This window comes from Cupressus sempervirens, chromosome 3 (genome assembly GCF_028749045.1).
Source record: "Cupressus sempervirens isolate cs-2001-9-10 chromosome 3, ASM2874904v1, whole genome shotgun sequence".
NCBI classification, from domain to species: domain Eukaryota; kingdom Viridiplantae; phylum Streptophyta; class Pinopsida; order Cupressales; family Cupressaceae; genus Cupressus; species Cupressus sempervirens.
The window spans coordinates 628,228,774-628,248,798 of record NC_143120.1 but is presented as its reverse complement, the minus strand read 5'-3'; the positions used below and the strand labels follow the sequence as shown (position 1 = coordinate 628,248,798).

The 20,025-nt window shown below is 35.8% G+C and overlaps 1 protein-coding gene across 2 annotated transcripts in view; it reads right to left on the bottom strand.

Annotated features, from left to right (window-relative positions):
* Window positions 1-20,025, bottom strand: part of LOC149568254 (kihadalactone A synthase LFS-like) — a 173,023-nt gene that overhangs the window by 72,188 nt on the left and 80,810 nt on the right. For both annotated transcript variants that reach the window (XR_016362531.1, XM_089821242.1), the window contains exon 8: window positions 4,645-4,701. Coding sequence is in view for 1 of the 2 variants with exons in the window: in XM_089821242.1 (XP_089677368.1) it covers window positions 4,645-4,701 (57 nt within the window). In the remaining variant the exon portion in view is untranslated. The remainder of the gene's footprint in view (window positions 1-4,644; window positions 4,702-20,025) is intronic.

Below are 20,025 nucleotides of genomic sequence, written 5' to 3'. Positions count from 1 at the left end.
TCAATGATATCAAAGACAATATAGGTCCCTACTTTGACAATTTGCCTCTAGAAGATGCAACTTGGGAAATTGAAGATCTGGTCCCACCCATCTTTGAAATTACTTGAGAGCAAGCAATTCTTGGGGAGGGAGGACTATAATGTCCCCCTCCAATTCGGAGCAACTACGGAAGAATTTAGTAAATGCTATTTTAATCGTCTTTTCTTGCATTTAATAAATAGAGATTTTTACATATACATATATTTATGAATATCCTCTAAGTATGCCTAAGTCGTAAATATATATATATCTGATGAAATGAGACAAAGTGAGTATAACAAGGAGACTAGAACAAGAGAAACCGTTAGCCCAGTCTTGGTTACATGGCTCTGACAGCCAAGACAATTGTTGAGCATTACTTGGCATTATATAGAGGCAGGGAGAGCTCAATTTGGGGGGGACGGAAAGAATTAAATGCAAAGTTTGCAGAATACTGTAGAGGTATTCAACCAGTGGCTATTTTTAGGGTTGGAATAGACTCTCAGAATATCGTAGACTTACGCAATTGTAGGGAAATCTATTGGTTTTGTCTCTGTGTGGGCAGATTCTCACACTATCCTCAGTTTTGAAAGATTTACCCAAGATAGCCTTAGCATATTGGCAAGGTTTGAAGGTATCCGCTTAACAAGATTGGAGAAGCAAAACACGTATTTTCCCATGGTTAATCGGCAGTATTAGCAAACAAGTCGCACTGTTTGTTTCCATCAACGAAATAGGAACTCACAGGCGCTTGTAACGGAAGGGAAACAGGGTATATTTTGCATCGCATTAGCTGGTCAAAATGAGCAATATCTTGGCATAATAGGAGTTTATCGTGTGGTATGCATCTATCAATAGACATGTTTCCAGTTAGCTAAGGCAAGTGGAGAAGAAAGAGGGAAGGATTCCCGAGCTTGTACTAAGGAGGAAAGGCAAGGCCACCGGCCTCATCACAGTGTCAATGCTGCACTGGAAGAGATTGAGTGGATATTGTTGTGGCATTTTTAGTAGTGGAAAACAATGTTGAAGATAGAACAACAGGACACTCCTTGTCTAGCCGCATCCAAGCACAAGCAACAAGGGGAGAAAAACATATGGAAGACCTGGCAAACACCAGGGAGCATATTGGTAGCAGCTCACCCATGTCTAGCACGCAGTAAGATTCTGAGCTTTTTTCGTGAGAACAGTTGACAGCATCCTTTGTGAATTGGCGATTATCCTTGCTCAAGCCTTCCGAGTAAAATTTTCTCTTACCTGAAGGTGGACAAAAAATTGTAGGTTCTTATTTGATTGAATTTGTTATTCTTGGTACGTTAGCCATTCTGTGATTACTAGCTTGGCATGCCCTGACAATTATTTAATCCATATGTTGTTATAAACATGGGTTCTTGTAATGTCCCCTTTTTGTATACATCAAGAATTAGATAATATTTAAATAATAATCAGAATGAATATAACATAATAAAATTAAAATTTATGAATATCTAAAAGTATAGTATAAACTATAATATTATAATGTATTTGACATATTATAAGTAATAAAGAAAGTAAAATATTAATATATTATTGAGATAATGAATAATATAATGATCATTGTTATATTATTCTTATAAAGGAAATGATAATAAATAAATAAAAGATTATTAAGCAAAAATATATCAACTATATTAGCCAAGGCATGGCTGGGTGGATGCATGGCTAAAGAGTCGCACGTGGAGTCCAATGTTAATGTACAGAATGATCAAACTTCACATATTACTCAATCAGATGATAAATTAAAAGGCTCGATCTTAGCTAACATAGGTGATTAAGTAGATGACAAGGAAATCCTTTTTTTGAAGAGTTGTGACTACTCAAATGGTCGGGCGTGTCAAATAGTGAGGTCATTCAGGCTCTATATAGGGTTTGAAGAACACCATTCAGTGAAGGGGAGATTCTTTGGATAATCTAGAGAATGACAGAAGGAGCAGCAGTCACATAGGATCCAACTTAGGGCTTTATCAAAGGCGTTCAAGCATAAGAACTGAGTCAGCTTTCAGTCAGAGAAACGTTCATCGTGGAACTGGAGAAGAGGAGTTTATTCAATGTGAATCATACGATTAGAAGAGCAACGCAGATGGATAAGAATCCAAAAATTACAAAGGACAGAAATTCTATACAAACAATCGAGCATTCATAGCACATATTAGATCTCCCAAGCAAACACATAGAAGTTTGGACAGTCAACATCTAATGGAGAAGGGAACAAAAAGAAAGGAGACGAGTGGAAATAGCAGAGGGAAGTTACCAAATGATGGAATGCTAAAGTTAGCGAATAAGAACTCCAGTCACTTGCAGGGGCTGGAAATTCTGATTGTCAATGTGAGTTTATTAATGGATAATACAATAGAGAGGAATAGAAAACAACGACCAAGGAGTCAGAAACATACATTCCCAGGGCACCAAGACTATAAAGACAGGTCAATTCAGTATGAAGCAGATAGCCATGACGAAGACCAATAATCCAACAGGTAGCAATTTATAAATCAAAACAGAGCTCTGTGTCCCTATCTGAGGATATTACGAAGGCTTATATAATCAGAGATAGACACAGTTGAATAAGGAAGGAATGACAAGTTCCGTCTAATATACATTCTAACCAATAATCAAAGTGCACCAAAGTTAATGGAATGGGGAAGACGTACAGAAAAGAAACACATTCAGTTTGTTGAGAAAGGGGGAACACATAGGATGGATTACAAGGATAGTCATGTGGATCACAAGTACAACATGAAGACACTAAGGGAGTTCAATATAAAGAAAGAATTATATTAGTATAGTCAAATAATCAGTGAACAAGAAGGATAAAAATCATAAAAGAGAAAGCTTACACTAGTATTCCCAAGATATCTATATCAGTCCACTTATATATATATTATATCTGATAGGGTGAACAGTCATGGTGATATTATATAACCATGAAACTATCCCAAGTACCTACAAACCCTCAAATTAGCAGCGGAGTAGATATAATCAAGTATAATTGTTGATGAAAATACAAAGCTGGGAAGATTGGTATATATGAAACATCTAAGGGTCATTATGAAGAGAGTTGATATTTGCAATCAGTATATTGTTTGTACACAAGTTTGCCTTAGAGTATAAGTATTAGTCTTTACAATTGAAGTTTTGAGAAGATTATTTCGATATTTGAAGCTAGCTGACTAAGGGTCATTACAGTCTGTATTTAACTAGTCGTTCAGTAAATTGCATTAGCAAGAGTTTGGAAAAAAAAAAAATCTACTCTGTTTCCAGATTGGAGTTTATCATATCAGAAGTAGAAACTCCAAAAAATCATGAAATAGAAAAGTGAGTAGATAGTAGAGCAATGGAAATTTTATATCTGACGAGAAGAATTTTTATTAACATTTATTTGAATAAAGGAAGTCTAGATGAAACCAAGACCAATTGGCCTTTGAATCCAGTAAGCCAATTTTTAATTTGAAAAAATGGTGACCTAAACTTAAACTTAATGTAACAAATAAACCTGTGGAGGGAACACCAATATGCATCTATCACTGTAATTTGCTCAGAATGAGAATCCAGCGACCCTCAGATGCATAGGGTAAACTATGAGGGAAATTACATTGGGTCAATCCCTCTGCAAGGAAATTTGGCTTCCTTGAAAAGGTTGAAAATAAGGAACAACCTAAATGGATGGATGCTAGGATCTATAAGTACATAATCTGAACTTGGTCCTTTCATGGGCTTGTGGTTTATGCAAATTTCGCATTTAAATGTGATACCTCCCATAAAGTTGGGTATATTGGTAATTTCTATGAAGTGAAAAAGAATAAAGTGAGTAAAAACTCAATGGCTAAGCCTATGGAGGAAAAATCAATGAGGATCCATCTTCATAATTTGCAATCGACCATTGGAATTTTGAAATTCTAACAGCATAGGTGAAACCATGGATAAAATAGGGAGAATAACCCAGAAAACTTGATAAGTGTTTTTTCCCAAGTAAGATTGAAAATGAGGTCAACAACACAAACTGCTATTGGAAGCTATAAGTATAAGATCCAAACTTGGTCTCTTTTTGAAACCTATGGAACATGTAAAAGTTTCATTTAGATGTTACAATTATATTAAGCTAGGTACATTAGTAAAATATGTGAAGCAAAAAAGAACAGATCTATAACCAAGAAAATATGGAAATCGGAAATGCCAGAAGAGAAAACTGAAGTAAAAAAGACATCTCTATAGAAAATAAGAATTACTTTTGTATGTGATCAACGTAGCTTCTAGGTGATCATGTTCTTGCGTCTTTAAGATTTATTTATTAAAAGGTGTATTAAACAACTTTTAAATTCTTAAAAATATCTAAATTTCTTAGTTTTTTTAATTTGCCAAGTTTACACTGAATCTAGGTGCCAAGTCCAAACCATGTAACTATGTTCTAGACCCTACAAGGGTTACTACTCCAAACCTCCACAAGAGGCATTGCCTCTCAACAAGTGAATAACCATGCAGGCATAAAAGGAAATTTTGATTACTACCTCACAAATGTATTTCTAAATGAAATCAAATTGTTAAAAAGACAGGCTTAAAAAAATATTGTTCATGAAACCAGCCAAACTGAAGTACCTGAAAATGTTGTTACTCCATCTTTCCAGCATGTCTCCAATATTGACAATGAATGCACTGTGCATAAGCAATAACTTCAATTCATGATTAATGAAAATGACTTGGATAATTAGGTCTCAAGAATACATAGTGCTCAAATATTAAAAGAAACACAAAGTGTAACAAAAAATGATTAAACAAGTGTTCTCATACAAAGAATTTAGTTTTGCTGACTAGAAAAGATCATGATATGTTTATGTTACAAATTCATGATTAATGATTATTATTGTCAAACATTAGCCCGTGTGTCCCTCTTGAACCTGATTTAAAAAGCTGTCCACTTGAACTTATAACCTTAAACTTTGAAAAGGAAAGTTACATTTTCTTTACGATGTTTACACAAATTCAGTTAAATAAGACACAAGACACAAATAATAGAAACAATACAGTCAAGAATTCTAGATTACATGTTTCAATGAATAACAGATGACGCTTTTCAAGAAAACTCGGATGGCTTCTTTAAGCTTAATAGAAACAAGAGATCAAGCTTCACATGGAAGAAATATGAGTCGTTTAATACCATAGCTTGAGGTCCTCCAAAATGCCTGAAGAGGGGTTTAGAAACACAAAAATTAAGCACAAAATTTGCCTTCCAAGGATTCACACTATTTATATATTTGTGACGGTCCAAAGATCTCTCAAGAATCAAACTCATTCAGACAATGCTGCATAAAAAATTAATTATACAATTTTGTTGCAATGGAAGCATGGATATTCCAAGACCATTTCCAGTATTTCCCAACCAATTTATAATATAGGCCACTGATATGTAGAATTTCAGCATGCTATAGAGATGCCCTTGTTTACTTCAAGTTCTCTGTCAAGCTCTAATATACTTATCCCATAAGTTTAAATATTCCTGTATGGTGAAAGAATGACTAACTTGTCTTTGATTATCATAAATTATTACAAACTAACTTCCTTGTGTTTGCATAAACCATAGTTACACCATCCTGGGGGACAGGGGGACAAAGGGGCCTTAATTTGGGGACAACGGGGGGGACACCTGGGGTGTTGGTGTTGTATATATTATGCATATGGTACTTAAAATGCTAGTTATGAAAAGATCTATTGCAATATAAGATATAAAGAAGTAAAAGAGTAAATACTTGAACATTGCATTGAATTAGAACATCAGACATTGAACATAAATGGTCAAATCAGCAAATAGTTAACACCGAGACATCCCCCCATCCTCGGCAAAGGTGGTGGAATCTGGTGGCACCAATGGGGACAGGGGAACATAGCCCCCAAGTCCTAATGCGTGGGGCAAAAAGAGGAGGGGGGGACATGTCCCCGTGTTACTATGGCATAAATGCATATTTGAAGAACAAGAAAACAGACAGAGAGAGACTTACAAATAGAGCACATGCAAGCCAACTTAAATGATGTAGATACATAACAAGGGCATAACCCAACCTTGAGGTGAGGAATGGTGTATAGAAATCACAAATATCATTAATGTGTACCAATAGAAATTTATTGCCGACATACCATAGACAACTAATTTCACCAATCTAGATCTATCCAACTCTAGGGCATGGAAGCTCGTGGTATTTGCAAGGCACACTAGAATATACATGTATTGTGAAAAATGCTGAAGGCAATATATAATAAAATTGTACCCATTAACTTTATATAATGATTCCAGTTCCTAGAACACCCAAGTCATTCTACCTTGAGATGATGAATGGTTTATAGCAGTCACTAACATCATAAATGTGTACCAATAGAAATTCATCACCAACATACCATAAACAACTAGCTTCACCGATCTATAGATCTATCCAAATCTAGGACATGGAAGCTCATGGTATTTGCAAGGCATACTAGAATATACATGTTTTGTGATAAAATGTTAGAGGCAATATATAATATAATTTTACCCATTTACTTTATATAAGGACTCCAATTCATAGAACAACCAAGCCATTATACCTAAAGATCAATCTCTAGAGTTACAAATATTCTATATTCCTTTCTAGGCCACATTTAGTACACTACTGAAAGAATAAATTATGACACTAGGGATGAGTAGTTGCAATACCAAACATGTATACAAGTCTCTTGGACCTTGGTAAAAAATTCTATCATAAATGATCTTAATAATGCAATGCACCTTCCCCCTATTGTCAAACCATTTCCCAAAAATGGGAATGCCTCAAGGACATGAGATTGGAGATAAATCATTCCCCACCTACCCCCACCTTGCTATTTCAAAAAGACAACAAAAAATATAAAAAACGATATTTCTAAAAGAGGAACATCCCTTAGGCATGTTCCTCATTTGGGTGATGCCAAGGGAGAGCCAACCCACCCCAAGAACATCCCACAACAAAACATGGATATAAGACGTTCCTTCAAATGTGCCCTTGGAACAAGGTACATAGGGAAGACTAAGTTACTGACTAAAGGAGCAACAACTTAAGTGGCATAGATAGCACATGACTAGGAAATTCTTGAAAAGTCACCCTAAGTTGCCATTTCATGTGCCTAGGCCTAGTGCGCCCAAGGTATTGCAAAATAAGGACAAAAAGAAAGGTGCATAAGGTGTGTTGGTGTGGATCAACACAATGAAAAGACCATGAAAAGGCCACCATTTTGCCTAGGAGTGTGTTGGGTGGATATTTTGCAATCGACAGTTATGTGAAAATTCAATCACAAAATAGGTAGACCAGCCACAACGTATGAGATCAAGTCTCTCCTACATTAAAAGGAAGGCTCTCTCTTCTCATGGTTCCTTGGATCAACTCAAGGTAAGCAAGAAGTTTAGAGATTTTGTAAAAGGTGTTACCAATATTCTTTCCTCTTAACTTTTAGGAAAGAATCCATTTACCCGTGGAGCAAGTAATGGGAAAGATGAAATCTCTAACTAAACTTCTATCTAGTAGCTGTAACGGTGATACCAATTAACTAAAACTAACTCAAAGGCTAGCTGAAAGCGTACTTGTTTGGTTCTAGGTCCTGTTTTAATCTAATTTATAAGAAAAATCACTACCATTGGGGGCGCAAAGACTTCTAGAAGTAGATGATCTCTATTTTATAAGAAAACCCTCTACCATTGGGGCGCAAAGACTTCCAAAAGTAGGAAAATTCTAACTATTTTTCATAAATTTGAGACGGCAATACAAGCTACAGTCAAAGCTTGTAGTCTATGTATCACCACAATCACTCCCAGTTAAAGCTTCGGCTTCGATTGCTTCTTAACTCACTATGCTCTTATTATTGAACACACAATAATAACATGAATCAAAAACAATATGCATAAATTACAGCCAAAGCTTCTAATTTGCTCTATCACAATTGCTTCCAGTCAAAACTTCGAATCAAATTGCTTCTTTTATTCACTTTTCTCCCAAATTCGTAATACACAATCAAAGTTATGCTTGCATAAGTTTGACATAGCTTTCTTGTATACAACAAAAGATGATTTTTACAATGAGGGGGCATTCCTTATATAGGCAAAGGAGTTTAGAAAAAAATGGAGGAAAAAGTGGGAGCAACTCAACCAACTTTGATCCGGTCTAACTTTTCAAGAGAAATTATTGGATTAAATGTCATTACACATGTAAATCGTATTACATTTAATTATATATTTTGATGTAATACATCCTCTTCATCTACAAACTTGGAAACTAAAGAAGGACGAAGACGGAAGAGAATTAAAACTGTTGATTCTAAATGAATCAATCTTGTAAATTATGGGCAAAGGCCTTGTACTTGATAATGCAATCCCAGATGATAATAGGATTGAGAGTTCCTGTATTTCATGCCACTGCATTCACCTTGATTATCAGGGTGTTGCATCTTTTGATAGCCTCTGACTCTCTTTGATAAATTATCCATTATCATTTGAAATCTTGATGTGATCAAGCTTTTTCTCATTCAAGTTGTCATTAATTCTCCTTTGTAGATCAGCACAAACTAGAGACTCTGACACTTTAAAGACCTTCTCAATGATGTTCAGAGGTACTTGGAACAACTTTCCAACAAGCGAGTTGCCAAACAAACTTAGGTTCTTGGACAACCATTGGAAAAATGGAGACCAAAAGAATTACCGCTTCTTTCATTCAAAGCATGCCTTTCTTTACTAAATGTCTTCATTTTTTATAGAAATTATGGCATATCTTGACTTGTTGCAACATTAAAGTTTCAAAGGGATTGAATCCATCATTGGAAGCTATGGATTCTGACTCCATGAAAATATTGGCAAAATGGATCTCTGAGGAATAGCATATTCGAAGTATTGATTAGATACTCATGGAACATATGCAATGAATTGCATGTGATATTGAAAGTTCATGCGAAGGGCTAAAATGGGACTCAGGAAGATGGACAGCATGTAAATAAATATGGGAAAAGGATGAGTTCTTATAAAGATGCCTTGAGAAATGAAGGCTAGGCGCATGGGAATGCATGCAAATGATAAATTTTGACTTTAAAAATGTGATCTTTAGTCAAAAATGGGGTCTCTAGATGTCATTACACGTAAAGTGGATTACATGTAAAATGAACATGCATTTCGGTTCGAAAGATGGAAACGTGTGTAAATGGGAACGAAGGATGAGGTTGCATGTAAATGTGGCTGGAAGGTGAGGTTACCTGTAATCGCATGTGGAGAATGAGATGCAGTGCGTCATGACATGGAATGTGGAATTACATGTAATTGCTCTTGAAGTGTAATTGCATATGAAAGGAATGGATGCAATGTGCCTTGGCATGTAATGGCAAATATGGAATGAAATGATGCACTTGCGCAAGATGGTGAAAAATGTAGTGAAGTGAAACATGCTCAAGTCCTTGGGAAAGAACTTGCAATTTCTTCCAAATGAAAAATAAAAATAAAAAAGCAAGCAACAAACAACGAAAACAAGCACAAAAAAAACACATACCTTTGGTCTTAAACTCAAACATGTCAACAAGCAAGTTGCTTTCACGTGCAAATTCAAAATTGGAATTTGAGGAAATTCCAATGTAACCCGGGTGTGCGCACCCGAGTCAAAACTTGGGCGCACCCGGTACGAGTGTGTCATGCACCCAAGCACCCCCGCTAGCGGATTTTTCGCTTCCGCACCCCCGTCGCACCAGTTGAGCACCCGCGTGGGACGTGGTGCTCGGGTGCTTCCCGGGTGCGCGGGTGCGCCTCGGGTGCTCGCAGGGTGCTTCCCGAGTGCTCGCGAGGTGCGCCGAGAAGAGGCCCAAAAAAATTTTTAAAAATAATACTTTTTGCTTTTTTTTTTGTTTTTTGTTTTTTAAGTATGCTAACCCTAATTGCATGTGGGTCCCATGTGGTCTATTTGAAGGCTTAATAAGACCAATAGATCTCATTTTCATTTCATCATTTCATTTCACCATTTTGGAGCAGCAAGGAGCTAAGTGAGAAAGAGTGTTTGGAGGAGCTTGTGAGAGATTAGTGGGTGGTTTTGCAAGGGATTGCAAGATCAAGAGGAGCAAGAAAGTTTGATTTGGCAAGTGTCTCCTCAAGTTCAAGCCTTCAAGGTAGGGTTTTTTTTATTTTACTTAGTTTTTTTGGTTTTAAAAATCAATTTATAATTTTTAAATTTAGTATTTAGTATTTACTATTTAGTTTTACTAAGTTACTTTCAAGTTTCAAGTTTCATTCTTGAATCTTGTTGATAGTTGAATCTTCCTAATTCTATGATTTTTTATTTTATAATTTATTATCTATATTAATTTTTAGTTTTTTTCATTGTTCTTAAAATAAAAATATGGCAATATGGCATATGCTAAAACGTATTTTACTAAATACGTTTCAGCATATGCCATATTGCCATATTTTTATTTTAAGAACAATGAAAAAATTTAAAAACTAAAAATTAATATAGATAATAAATTTAAAATAAAAAACTCAAAGAACTAAGAAGATTCAACTATCAACAAGATTCAAGAATGAAACTTGAAACTTGAAAGTAACTTAGTAAAACGTTTCAGCATATGCCATATTGCCATATTTTTATTTAGTATTTACTTTTAGTATTTAGCTTCATTTTTTAATACTTTAAATTTTTAAATAGTAAATGCTAAAATTAAATAGTAAAGTTTTAAGTTTTAAATTATTTTTACTTGGGCTGAAATGTATCATGATCATTTTTATAATTTTATTTTCATTTTGTGAAATGCAGTTTTATAAATGGCTTCTAGATCCAGCCAAAGTGCAGAAGAGATGGAAATTAATGAGCCAAGTGCATTTGATTATGAGCCTGAACTTGAGCCTGAAGGAAGTGATCATGGGGCTGATGTAGGTGGTCAATCTGAGCCTGAGGAAGAGCCTCCTTATGTTGCACTAGGGGTGCCTTTTACTGATTGCCCTTCAGAGATTTTGAGGAAGTATGCTAGGGGTCCTTATGACCCAAAGTCCCTTCTTAAACAGTTTGCTAAAAAAATTACATGCCCTACACCTTCAAGGGGTGGCACACGCAAATGGAAGTGCAATATATGTGGAGCAGAATGGTTTGGCAGCATTACAAGAGTTAATTCACACCTTTTTTGGAGTGGCTATGGTGTGAACCCATGCATGTTCTTATCAAATCCTAAGAATGTCAGATACAGAATTGAAGTGAATAAACTATGGGGCATTCCTGATGATAGTGTTGTTCTAGTGCCTAGATCTTTGTTTGCTAGGCAACAGGTACAGCATATACAGCAGTTAGAGGTGCAGCGAGATACATCTACTCGTATCTTGCATCAAAGAGCAGGGACTGTGTCACCTACACCATCATTCTCCTCACCTACACACAGTTCAGCAGGGGACAACAGTAGGGGGAAATGAAAAGCAACTACAAGTCGTACTGATAGTAACCCCATTGCTCATTTATTTAACATGCATGCAAGGGACCGGTTAGATGATGTTGTTGGTGATTTCTTCTTTGCCAATGGCATCTCTACACATGTGGCTCGATCTCCCTATTTTGTGAGGATGATGACCATGGCAGTGAATGAGGGAGAGCCATCATATGTGCCACCAGGTGACCACAAGCTGAGGACTACAGTGTTGGATAGAGCCTATGACAAGGTTGGGATCTTGATGGAGCAAATGAAAGCATGTTGGATGGAGTCAGGTTGCAACATTATCATGGATGGGTGGATGAACATTAGTCATCGTCCACTCAGCAACATTATGGTTACATGCACGGAGGGCCCATATTTTTTGAAGGCAGTTGATTGTTCAGGGCATCGTAAAGATGTTGATTTTCAATTTCATGTGCTTAGGGAAGCCATTGAGGAGGTTGGACCACAAAATGTGGTCCAAGTTGTGACAGATGCAGCACATGTGTGCAAAGCTACAGTGAGGCTTGTTGAGGCAGCTTATAGGCATATTTGGTGGACTCCATGTTGTGTGCATGCCATGAACAATGCACTCAAAGACATGGGGAAAATAGAGTGGATTAGAAAGGTGGTTAATGATGGGAGAGAGGTGCAGATATTTATCTGCAATCACCATAGATCACATGCACTTTTCAAGAGCTTCGCAAAGAAGCAATTCCTGAAACCAGTTGAGACCAGGTATGCATCATATTATATTCTCTTGGAGAGAACGATTAAGTTGCAAGAGCCATTGCAACTCATGGTTATGACACAAGAATGGAATCAATGGCCTGAGTCCAGAACAAAGCAGGGGAAGAGGGTAAAGGAGACCGTGAAGAGTGATCAGTTTTGGAGTGATGTAAAATACATAGTCTCCATCATTACTCCAGTGTTTCAGGTGATCAGATATGGAGATGCAAATTCACCTAGCCTTGGAAAGGTTTATGAGTGCATTGATTACATGCTTGGGCAGATGAGGGCTGTTGTGCGTGAGAGAGACCCCACTCTAGCATTCTATACAGAGCACATTGAGCCTATCATTCACCGCAGGAGGGAGAAGTTGAACACTCCTTTGCACATGGCTGCCTATGCATTGAACCCGAAGTGGTACATACCTAGGCCTGGTAGAGTCACACCACTTCGGGATAATGAGGTGAAGAATGGGTTCTTTCGATGCATTGCCAAAATGTATGACACTGAGACTACTAGTGAGATTCGCACCGAGTGGTCCGAATTTGCTAGTCTTTCAGGTAATCCTTAAATCTTGATTCAGTGCTCTAAACTCTTTCTAATTATAAGTTCTTTTAATATTTAATAATTAAATGTTACTTTACTTATAAGTTATAACTTTATTTAAGTTATTTATAATTTTAATATTATGTTGTAAACTTTAAAACTTGTAACTTGTAGGATACTCGGATATTGCAAAGGTGGATCTCAAAACCATGGCACAAAAGAATCCCATTTTGTGGTGGAAATGTCATGGGTCACAAAAGTTAAAGATCACCTCACTAGCCATTCAACTGCTTTCTCGGGTTTGTAATACTAATAACTAATTCCAGCCCTTTACAATCTTAACTTGAAGAGTTTTACCTTGCTGATTTTAATTTATGATTCATTGATTCAATAATCATTAATCATCGATTTACCATTTATCATTTGTTACAAATTGTATGAACATTTGTTTGTAACTTGTAAATTGTAAGATCAACTTTGGTATCTCAGGTGTCTAGCTCCTTAGCTGCAAAGAGGAATTGGTCCACATATAGCTTCATTCACTCTGTTAAGAGGAACAAACTTACCTCTAAGAGAGCAAAGAAGCTAGTTGTTGTACATGGTCACTTGTGGCTCAAAGATCACAAAACACGCGAGTACAAGGAGAGCCTTGCAGCACGATGGGATGTAGAGCCAGAGGATCCAGCTCAGATTGATGAGGATGCCGATGCAGAAGCCAATGTAGGGCTGGTTGGTATTCCTTTAGAGGATCAGGATCTTACCCAGGAGGAGTCTAGTAGTTCCAGTGATGAGGACTTCGGCATAGGGGATGATTAGAGAGCACTTGAGAATCATCCATTCTCATTATTGGCATTTTGTCATTTTGTTGATTATACTCACTTTGATATGGCTATGATACATTATTATTATTTCACTGTTTCATGCTATTCGGCTCATTGTCATCATGAGCATCTTTATGATATATGATATTCATAAAATCATATTTGAACAATGAATTTTGAATCTTGCATCTTGAACTAAGTTAATTTGTCAAATGGTCATTAGTAATAGTAATGGTTATGAAATTTCAAGTTTCAAGTTTGAACTTATGGTTTGTGACTCACATTTTAATTTTCTCTATTCATTGTAGTCAACTATATTTGATATGTTAATGTTACATTGTTATATATTATATAATATATTGAAGTATCATTTCATAATTAGCATTTTCAATCATATATATTATATATATACTATGCAACCCCCTACCCCCACCCCCCCGAACCCCCCCTCCGCTCCCCCGCCGTCCCCCTACCGTCCCCAAATGGAGGCTATTTTTTTCCCGCACCTGAAATTTGTCCCGACGTCCCCCCGCACCCCGCACGCCCGCGCCAGGGTAACACTGGGAAATTCCAAACACTTAAAAATGAATGTTTTCATCCTATTTAAAGAGAATTTGCACTTTACATGGCAAACATTTGGACAAATGTTCAATAACAAGCCATAATATGCATGGATATAGCAAGATAAGACTGAATTGATGAGCAAGTTTGAAAATGTCCACTTAATTGGAGATTAAAGAGCCAAAATAGCAAGAATCATAAAGACTTTGAAGGCCAATTCTCCTCCAAATCTGGATTCTCAAACAATAATTTGACTTCTTCCATACTTGCATTCAACAAATATTAATTAGCAATGTAAGGATCAAATTTGACACGAGAATGCCAAAACGGTGGTCTCCAAAGGCAATAACACGCATTAAAACTCAAAAACAACCCCTATTGATCTAGAAGTATGGGCTAGGAATGTCATTTTTTTTAGTATTTTTAATAAAAATGTGCCCTTTTGATGCGAAATTCTAGGTCATTTTTACAAAAGCGTGGCTCACAAATGCATATAAATTGATCGCTTTTTACTTATGAATGCAAAAATGACTTCCTCAAATGCAAAAACGTGGCTCCAAAATGCATAAAAGTGGATAAAAAAACCCAATTTACTAGGCGTTTTTAGCAAAAAAGTGATTCATAGAAGGCATGAAATGAAGCATTTTTTACATCTAAAGACAAATATATATATATATATATATATATATATATATATATATATATATATATATATATATATATATATCCTCAAAACGACTTCTATTTGAGCCAAAAAGTGATCAAAACTGCCCCAAATCTGGGCGTTTTTCACAAAAACATGGCTCAAAAATGCATGCATTTGAGTTTTTTTATTTTGGATATGCAAAATCATGACCCCCAAATGCATGCATATGCATTTAAACTCAAAAATGCCCCTCTTGTGATGGATTTCAAGCCATTATATGGGCAGATCTAAGCATTTTTTTTACGAAAAATGTGTTCTTGGAGGAGTTAAACATCAAATCTTTTGCCCTTGAATCTTCAACTTTGGGTTTTATGAGGGCATATGCATGTATTGCAAGGAAAATCACACCTTTTGGGCGCAATTACATGTTTTAAAAACACATGGAATGGAGTCTATAAGAAAAATCGCACCTTTTGGGTGCATATGCATGTCTTAAAATACATGTAATGGAGGCCACAAGCAAAATTGCGCCTTTTGGGTGCATATGCATGTTTTGAAAACACTCAAATATGCATGTCTCACCTTTTGGGAGTCATTGCATATTTTAAAACACATGTTTTATGTGTTTTCAAATGACTTTTTCATTCAAAACTGCACATTTTAGATGCAATTGCATATTTTGATGAAAATGTGCTTATAGACATGTTGTGCACAACTTAAGTGATGAATTACGCAAATGTCAATTAAAGTTTTGAAGAAATATTACTCAAATGGGTCACAAATAATATTTACACTATATAGATAAATATATAATGTGCAATTATCATTTTAAAAGTAATATTTACTAAGATGGTTTGAATTATAACTCAAAAATTAAATTAAACTATATAGTTAATATAGTCAATTTAGTGAAAATTTAAAAAGTAACTCAACTTAAAAATATAAGATAAAGTGCTCTATAGTTACTTTAAGTGAAAAAATGAAATGATAAAATAACTTAAAAACATAACATAAAGTGAAATTATGTTATATTTTTCAAAAAGTGAATGTCAACTTCAAAATATAACATGATATTTTAATTTGTGCAGTTGCACCTAAAAGGTCCACATTTTGAGCACTAAAATGGTCATATCTTTTGATTGCCAACTCCGATTAAGCCCTAAGATAGATTGAATTGTAGGGAAAACCGAAAGCAATAACTTGAGCAAAACCAAAGGATCAAAAGCCAACAATTACACACTCAAAAACACGAAAAAGGATGTTGAAGGCTTCAAAAATCAAGCATAAGCTCAACAAATAGAAAAACTAAAAAGACTTGACGAAAGTCTTTAGTAAAAAGATTCATTATATCAATTGGAGTCAATTGATTGATCAATACTAATCAATTAAATAATAAACTAACCTCAGAGAAATGTGAAACTAAGTTGAAAAAGTTTCGCATTGTTACCCACATATTGTGGTGACAAAATGCAAGAAAACAGAGCGCATTCCAATTATAAAAGTGTAAAAATAAAGGGGAAAGGGAATGGTGTATGGCATATAAAGGGGCAGATAAATGTAAAACTTGGAAATTCCTTATAGTACTTATTTATGCACCACATACTATGGGGCTGATCCATGTAACACCACATCAACAACCTTTTTATGGGTGCCAAACATAAAATCTAGCTAAAAGAGATGATTTCAGAAATAAAATAAAATCTAAAAGTCACCTTCTTGTGCACTCTAAAAGCCACGATCTTTTTCCATAAGTAAAGATGACTTATTCCTCTCTTGTTCAAATATGATTCTTTCTTCTTATCCGATTGCTCAATGTGTAGAGGAAGACAATAATTCTAAAATCTCAAAGCTGAGCAAATGATTTCAGAAGGGAATGTTATTTTCTCTTTCCACGTGCTCGCCGATAGATACACTTTTCTAAGTTAGTGGAAATTTTTGCCAAGACCAATATTCCATAAAAGCTAAAAGAGGAAGTGATTATTTCTGATTTCAAACTAGCTTCTTGCAAAATCTATCAAGTATTTTGATTTCTCTTTCATCGTTAATGAAGCCATTGAATGCTATTGTAGTCAAATTGAAACCCTAGGAGTCTAATCCTATTCATAAATTAAATTGAAGGGTTTTCTAAATTTCTACATTTTGAAAACAACAAACACAATCTATGCAATCAAAAACCATATAAATCTTTCTAAAATCAATTTAAAAGAAGTTTTTTTCCTCAAATTCGTTCACTACAAACTAGGATGCCATTTTTCAGCTTCACAAGGCTTGCAAGAGTCAAGGCCTTGAACCTTTGACATGCATTAGGTCCTTTGACAAAGATAAGATCCAAATGAGGATAATCTCACAAACATGCCCCTACATGCTAGTCCAAGCACCTTAACTCAATGTGCCTTCAAACAATGTCAAAATGCAAAAGAATGCAAGAGTTCATGGCATGCAGAACCCTATGCTAGGGATCAGGTTGTATTGAGGAATTTCCAAAATCTCACATCCATGCACCAATCCAAACAACATGACTAGATGTGCCTTGAAGAAGAGATAGAAACCAAGTTCAAAGGGCCCCAAACATAGCGTATGAACACACTAGGCAGGGATAAGACATAAATCAAGAAAATCCTAAAACTTTAATTCCGTGTACCAAACCCAAAACATGTCCTATGTGCACCTTCCAATACAAACAAGTACTAGGCAGGTTAGTCTATGTGGTGGACATCTTGTTGTGAGAAGGAATTTCAAAAATGCAAATCCATATATATGATCTATGCCTACCAAATCGTATTCTAAGTTTTCTAAGATCAACTCCTATTCCAAGTTTTGGGATTAGAATAAAATCCTAGGATCCAAATCTGATTTTCAATTCCAAATCCTCAATATCATAATATCATTCCACTTTGAAAGTCGTTGGTACATCAAGGGCTTTGAAATTGAACAAGAGCTACAAAATCACTAAGATGAGGTGTACAAGTACAAGGGCAAAGTAAATGAGACCAAGATTAGTTTTATATGGGATCAAGTAGGTGATTATGACCAAGGACACATTGATTTGGCAAAATTCAAGAGGAGGATATACAACCCATTGGCAAATTAAAAAGCCAATAGAATGGCTTGAAATGGTATATAGCACATGCAGCTTGATTCACAAAACGTTGCAAAGTCAAGAACTTATCTTGGAATGTGCAAAACAAAAACTAAGCCTCACATGAGATTGGTGATAATGCATGGAAGAGGTTTTCGGAACTTCTCTAGGAATGCAATTGTCGAGGCTTTCAACATTCCCGCCTGTAAGATTTCTTATGAGGCCCAAGAATTATATGAACAAGCATCAAACAAGTGCAAATCAAAGATTAGCAGCTACTAATTGAAGACCCCATGAGCTCACTTCATCAAACTCCCAAAGAATAAGATGAAGAGATGAGATTTCCTTGAGGAGTTTTGTGATATGATCATTCTACTGAGTAGAGTTATGGGGCAGCCACAATTCAAAAACTTTGAAGAGTGGATGTTTTATTTCATTGAGATGGTATTCTTTGGAGACGATAAGATAGATTAGGCCTGGACTATAAGTGATAACATCCACCTTCAATTCATCAACTTAGAGATCTCAAAGGCATTCATCATATCCTCTTATGTGATGTATAAGTTGGCAAGGTAGAATAAGTATAGAGGATTGACATGCAATAGGCCAATAGACAATAGAGAGGACTAGTATAAGGTGCATGATGCCCATATCTAGTTGCACCTACATCATTAAACACAATATATAAAGATTGATGATGTCTTCACCATGTACTTAGTTCATTCTCTACAAGGAGGTTTGAAGCAAAGGTTGTCAAAGAAGGCAATAGAGGTAAATAAACAATATGGTTCATGGCCTATTTAGTTTCCTTCTTTCACCTGCATAAGACTCAAAATATGCAAGCCCAGCTTATCAATCACCTAGATATTCTAATGATAAATTGGTATTGTTGGAGTTTTAACAACAATTGTTTGATCTGGATAAAGCAATTAAGGTCAAGAAGAAGCATGGTGTATATTATCCTATAATTGTTGGGATGGGCAAAGAAGTTTGTGTGGCTGCCCCTTGTGTGGAATGCTCAAAGACTAAATTATCTTTCCATGGGTTCCTATAATTTCCCCTTTCCTTTCTTAACCTTTCCAGCAAATCGGAAAGCTTATTTTGCCATCCCAGTAGGCTAGTTATCAAATTTAAAGGGATGTTGGGAAGTCACAAATTGTGTTGCCGGGTCTTGGCATGAAGTTTGATTTATTATAATGCTCTATGATATAGGTCATCAATATTATGAAGTTTTGATTATTGTCTTGACAGCTCAAAGTTATATTATTAGTTGAAGACTTTAATGTTATGCACCTCCAATTATTGAATGTATTGAGCACACTTTTGTAAGGGTAGTCTTTTGTACCACTCATTCTCCCGAGTGTATACAGTGTGGCATCTTGCATGGAGGACAGCATTCGATTTGGAAGAAACCAAATATTGTTTTGTAGAGGTTGTTGGTGACTACATACAGATTTAGAAGACGTATACCTTTGGAGCCAAGATTGGATGGAACCCCAATCGGAAGGAGGGAGTTTATTTCTAAGCTCTTTGTTGTGCATTATTGAATGTACAACTACGATGAAGACATGGGAAATTTGCCAGGTGTTTTGAGTATGAGAGAACCACGCAAGACAAGAAACGACGTTCATGAAGTTACATATTGAACTATGTGATAACATTGTATTCCAATACCATCGCACATATCCATTTTAGCGAGTGGTTAATACTAAGAAGGGTCAATTTGTTTTGGAAGTCGTGATTGCTTCTAGTAGTTGTCTACAATAGTAAAGGAGGTAGTTTGGGCATCATTTCTCAAGGTACTCATATCCTGCAAATTGTGAGTATAGGGCTGCTTTTGTGTTGTATCTTGTGAATGCTTCATGCGTAACATTCGTGTGAGCTGTAACAAGGTATTTGGTACTGTCAACTGGGGAAGAACATTGTTGCTAGTCAGCATTTTCTCAAGGTCTATAACAGTGTTTAAAGAGTTTGAACACCACATGTCCATTGCTCTCAACTAGTGCAACAACTATTTGTGGATAGTAGTTGAACTACATGCAAGTATCCCATTTCATATCATTCTCTCTTGATGCGATCATTTTGCATATGCTTGTGTTCGATGGGAAATGTCGAACGAATTACTTCGTAATAGATAATTTGCAAGTTCTTTGAAGTATTGAATGATGGAAGTT